We start from the raw sequence: 6,058 nt of genomic DNA on the forward strand, positions 1-6,058 counted from the left end.
AATGCAAAGTGTTATCTTGTGATTAATGGCAATGGACGTTTTAAATCACTATAACAGAGGGGATCAAACTTCTGTATCTCCTGTAACTTACCTGTATCTGAGACCAGATAGGAGAAAAGGAATCTCATAATTACTTTTTAATTAATTTACTTTAAAACCGTAAGCACATTTTAATGATATTACTGTTGTACTTTAATCGAATTGAATGCAGAGTATTTTTACAATGTCATACTCCTGTTTTGACATAAGTAGCAAAGTGATCTGAATGTTTTCCACCAGTGTGCATAACCTTAAAACATTAAAAACGTTTTTAATTAAGGTTTAGTCTATTTTCATTTCAATGTTTGGTTTATTTTGTGTTCTTATGTTTGTATGATTGACTTGCATAAATATGAATATAACATTATTACATATTATATGAAATGCTGATATCATGTTATTATGTTAAATGTACAATAAACCTAAAATAGATTATATACACTGTCCATGTGGTCAGTTAACAGTCTAGCAGGAGTTTGAAAGTTTGAAATAAAGATTTTAAATTAAATTAAGTTAAATTAACCTGTTGTTGTCAGACGTTTGGGAAGATGAAGATGATTTACTGATTGAGTAACAATGAATCTGAGAGTTGGTTTCAATATATGACCTGAAATGAGGGGTAAGGGCCACTCTGTCATTTTACAGGTGACAGACACAGATTTCCTCATGTGCTCTGTTGATATATATTAATATGTCAAATTTAACTGTAGCTTTCCTAAAATAAAAAATAATCGAATAGTTGTTTTTTTTAGATGACATAAATTAAATGAAAAAATTAATTAATCTTTAAATTGTTTTATTTCTGAAATAAATTGTGCTATGTCGACTCTTACAGTAGTCATCAACAGTGTTGGAGAGTAACTAGTTACATTTAGTGGCATCCTGTAATTTAATTACAAAATAAATATAACTGTAATCTGTTACAGTTACTGAGAAGAAATGTGTAATTAAATTTAGTTTAATAAAATTAAAATTTTGCATAGGAGGGTTTTTTCCTAATTTTTTAAATATTTAACATGTTACTGAATACATATATTGCTGTTTTTAATTATTTGAAATCAATAATTTTTTAGATAAATTTCATAAATGAATCATGACGTGGTCGTATTTGCAGCACACATGGGCTTAAATGGTGTCACAGTACCAATTAAGCCCATGCCAGACTTTATTTTATATTCCAAAATCTACATGAACTAATGAATACATTTACAAATGAGAGATAAATGTTGCTTTATAAGAAATGATCTCCCTTATAAATAATGTCAGTATCCATGAAAAACACCTGAACTTAGATTTTGGTGTTTAATGGATACACAGTTAGAAAATTAGAAAAGTGACCAAAAAAGTAATTAAATGTAATAAGTTACATTACTTTGATTAAGTAATTGAAATAGTAATATCAATCAATCAATCAAACAAACTTTATTCGTATAGCACTTTTCATACATCGCGAAGCAACACAAAGTGCTTCACATATTCAAAACAAACAAACAAACAAACAAACACAAAGAAAACATCAAACATAAAAACAGGAACTCATTAAAAATAGGAACTCAGGAGATGCTATCATAACTCTCAAGAAACTGCAATGAGGAAACACCAGAGGTAGGATTAAAATGTTAAAATAAATACATAAAAACAGAATAAAATAAAGAGCTAATAAAAGATTAATATAATATAAAAAATATACTAAAGGAAAGAATAGAATGAAGTCACTTTAGAATAAAGTGGGTAAAACCAGAGATGTTAGGAGTAAAAGTAAAGAAGTAAAATAGACATACAAAGTGGGTTATGAAGAAGAAACAATAAAATAGAATAAACAGAATAGTCCAAGTAGTAAAAAAAAAAAAAGAGGCTAAAATAGAAAATAAAAGGCAAAATAATAAATAAATAAAATTCAAATCACTTATTTTATTTTATTTTTACTTTGTCTTTTTTTTCTTTTTATATTCTCATTATCTCCTTACTGTATTCCATTGTCCTCTACCTTCATCTTGTTAATTTCAGTTTTGTTACTGCTAATCTTTATATTTTGCTATTTTAGTATGTATAGTTACCGTATTTAGTATATTGTAGTATATGTATCGCCACTATGTGTCCGTGTAATGCTGCTGCTACACTGTACATTTCCCAGCTTGGGATCAATAAAGTATATCTATCTATCTATCTATCTATCTATCTATCTATCTATCTATCTATCTATCTATCTATCTATCTATCTATCTATCTATCTATCTATCTATCTATCTCTCTCTCTCTCTCTCTCTCTCTCTCTATCTATCTATCTATCTATCTATCTCTCTCTCTCTCTCTCTCTCTCTCTCTCTGTCTGTCTGTCTATCTATCTATCTATCTCTCTCTCTCTCTCTCTCTCTCTCTCTCTCTCTCTCTATCTATCTATCTATCTCTCTCTCTCTCTCTCTCTCTATCTATCTATCTATCTATCTATCTATCTATCTATCTATCTATCTATCTATCTATCTATCCATATATCTATCTATCTATCTATCCATATATCTATCTATCTATCTATCTATCTATCTATCTATCTATCTATCTATCTATCTATCTATCTATCTATCTATCTATCTATCTATCTATTTATCTATCTATCTATTTATCTATCTATCTTTTGCATTGTCTTGTCAAAGCACTTTGTAAACTCTGTTTTTAAAAGGTGCTATATAAATAAATTTATTATTATTATTTCTATTATTATTATTATTATTATCATTATTAGTATTATTATTATTATTATCATTATTATTGTTATTATTATTATTATTATTATTATTATTATTATTATTATTATTATTATTATTATTATTATAACAACAAGTCATCTGTAACCTATTACATTGCCAAAGAACCCTGGTTATAAATAAAATAAATATATTATCCTTCCATCATCACCTCTCTGCTGATTTAACACCTTCGTCCCCCTTTTTCTCTGCAGAGTGACTCCTCTCTCGCCTCCATAGACGATCTGGGTGGCGTACTTGCTCCGGTGCTGTAGGTGGCAGCAGAACAATGCAGCATTTCCTGTGCAGCCCTATAGTCACAACAAGAGGAGGAGGAAGAGGAAAAACGACAGCTCTGGATCGTCGTCGACTACCTTGCGTGACAACACAGGGATCGCGTTCAGGCTTCGGGTATTTAACATTTTTTTTTTATTTTCTCTCTTTGTCACGTTGTTCGCTGCAGAAAAACGACCCGGCGTGTTTTTAGCGAGCGGCTCTCGTGCTGGCCGCCTCGCGCTGCGCTGTTTGTGAAGTGCTTTAAAGACACCGAAACATGCCAATGGAGGCTTGCTGACCAAAATGGCTGGGCGCAGTGAAATGTGAAATATTCTTGCTAAGGTTATCAGGCGAACAACTCGGTAGAAATGCATTGCTCGACATGTAAAAAAAAGTGCGTTAGTGTGTTTATGTTGTTGTTTATGTTTTTATTTGCATTAGTGCGGGTTTTACCTCTAACGGGCCTATCGTGTTTTTTTCTCAAAAACATCTCTGCATGATTGGTTGAGACACTTTCGCTTATTCTCTGTGTTTTTGACGCTCATCTGCAAACAAACGCGTTAGTTGCACGTAAGTCATGTAATTGTGTGTGATTGGATGCTTCATAGTCGACCTGTATTTACTACTGTAAGAGGCATGCAAATAGCGCTCCACCCCTCAGCTGTGCAGATTAAATACATGCCCAGAGGTTTGTTGTGAAAATAAAAAATATGTGACTGGTTTGCTGTTTTTTTTTTCCACAGGTTGCCAATTTGACCTGCAACATGTCAGACTTATTGAGATATATCGACTATGACCACAAAGCCACTTTTCTGAAGATGCTCAACCAACAGAGGATGGAAGGTGAGCACTGCGATGTCGTGGTGGTGGTTGAAAACATCGAGTTCAGGGCTCACCGCTGCGTGCTGGCCGCCTGCAGCAACTACTTCAAAAAGCTCTTCAAGAAGCAGAGCGACGAGGACAACTCCATCGTGGAGTTGGACTTCATCCGCTCCGATATCTTCGAGGAGGTGCTCAATTACATGTACACGGCACGGCTGGCCGTGAGGAAGAAGGACATCAATATGATGATGTCATCCGGCCAAATCCTGGGCATCAACTTCCTGGATAATCTGTGCACCCAGAAACGCGAGCTGACCAACATGAAGACCCGGGAGAACCAGGCACCCGGCGACCACGGGATGCGAGCCCAGGACGCCATCCTGAAGGAGCTGGCCATGGAGGAGGTGAGGAAGAACAGCTTCTATGACCAAGGTATGGACGGTATGGGTCCTGGCGGCTCTCACGTGTCTCAGCCACACAACTACAACACCAACATGAGCAAAGACCCCCACAGCCACGGCTGGGGCTCCTCTTCCTCCAGCGACATGAAGCTGGAGTACCTGCTGTACGGCCACCGCGACCACGGCTCCTGCCAGAGCACAGGTGCGAAGCCCATCGACCACAACGCCAAAAAGGAACGCCTGCTCACCGCCAACCGCCCCTACGGCTGCGAGCACTGCCCCAAAGCCTTCACCACCGCCGCCCACCTCAAAGAGCACCTGAAGATCCACTCCGGCTTCAAGCCGCACCGCTGCGTGGTGTGCGGAAAGGCCTTCATCAGGGGTCCCGACCTCAAGAGGCACGAAAGGGTCCACAGCAACGAGAGGCCCTTCGCCTGCCAAATGTGTGAAAAGGCCTTCAAGCACAAGTCTCACCTGAAAGACCACGAACGGCAGCACCGGGGCGAGCGGCCATTCAACTGCGGCTCCTGCGACAAAGCCTTCATCAAAGCGTCGGATCTGAAGCGCCACTGGAACACCATGCACAGCGGCAACCCCCGCAGACAGATGTCCCTGTCTCCCGCCGCTTCCCAGCACGGCCAACCAGAGGCCGCCGACCAGAGAGACTGGAAAATGGAGACCGGGCCACACTCGCACAACTCGGGGGACTGTTGAAAGCCTGCAGACACACCGAACATAAGCACACATACTGACATACAGACACACTCACACGCATCACGTAAACATGTAAACACACTGACACAACACCCTGTGACGGGCCGATGGGGCCTGACATCACACGGACAATGATCGGAGTGAGTAACGAGAGATCATAGCATGTTCATAAGACTGTTGGGCTGTATTATTATTCTAAAGAGTTATGTCAAAAACGATGTTTTCTTTCCACTTGTAAAATCATGTAAATGTTTAGTTCACTCTACTATACATATATTTTTCACAAAGCATCGTTGCTATCTAGACTGGGGGTTCTCATAACATTATTCTCTTTTACTTTTATGGGATATGTAACATTTAAATGTTTGTTTAACCTTTAATGAATTTTATGGAGATAAAAGAGAGAAACCGTTGGGGGTCGGGGGGGATAAAAAAAGAGTTTCTGCATAACATTTGTTGCATTGAGTATATTCATGTGGATGTTTTTAATGGATGTGTTTAGTTGTATTGATTGATATTACACTGTAAGAGTAAGAGTCACCATTTTGCATTTGACACAGATGATACCAAAGTCTTGGGCCTTTGATGGATTGTCTTTAAACGGCTGTCCTGCCCAAGCAACCGGCCAACTAGATTTACTGTTATACAGTATAACTGTCATCCAGCTATCAACAGTTAATGATAGATGTCTGTATATACTGTAGCTTAGTTTGTTGCACAATTAGAGTACACAATAATGAATTATGCACATATAACATTGTCCTACTCCTACACTTTGACAATAAACACCATTTGCTGTGTTTTATTCCTTTTTCCCAAGTTTGGTTTTTGTCGAGGAGAGCTCGGTGCACACGGGAGTCCTGCAGGTGCTGTCGCTACGCCACGCCCCAAATCAGCCTGAAAGCACCTTAAAACTCCAACATTTCTCCGTCATGTTGAAAATGTGGAACAAAATCAGTAAAAGCAGGGGGGAGGGGTTTTAAAGGGTGTTTGTGGAAATTACAGAAGTGTTCAAATGTGCTATAAATATATTCTGCTGTTACTAATTGGTCATAAGTTAGTCAC

General features: G+C 37.7%; 1 protein-coding gene across 1 annotated transcript; it reads left to right on the forward strand.

Annotated features, from left to right (window-relative positions):
• The first annotated feature begins 3,110 nt into the window (after positions 1 to 3,110).
• Positions 3,111 to 5,792, forward strand: LOC133991257 (zinc finger and BTB domain-containing protein 14-like). The gene is made up of 2 exons (XM_062429764.1): positions 3,111 to 3,191; positions 3,800 to 5,792. The coding sequence occupies exon 2, from the start codon at positions 3,821 to 3,823 to the stop codon at positions 4,991 to 4,993; it is 1,173 nt and encodes a 390-aa protein (XP_062285748.1). The 5' UTR covers positions 3,111 to 3,191; positions 3,800 to 3,820; the 3' UTR covers positions 4,994 to 5,792.
• The last annotated feature ends 266 nt before the right edge of the window (positions 5,793 to 6,058 follow it).

The sequence above is a fragment of the Scomber scombrus genome, chromosome 11 (assembly GCF_963691925.1).
Source record: "Scomber scombrus chromosome 11, fScoSco1.1, whole genome shotgun sequence".
Taxonomy (NCBI): Eukaryota; Metazoa; Chordata; class Actinopteri; order Scombriformes; family Scombridae; genus Scomber; species Scomber scombrus.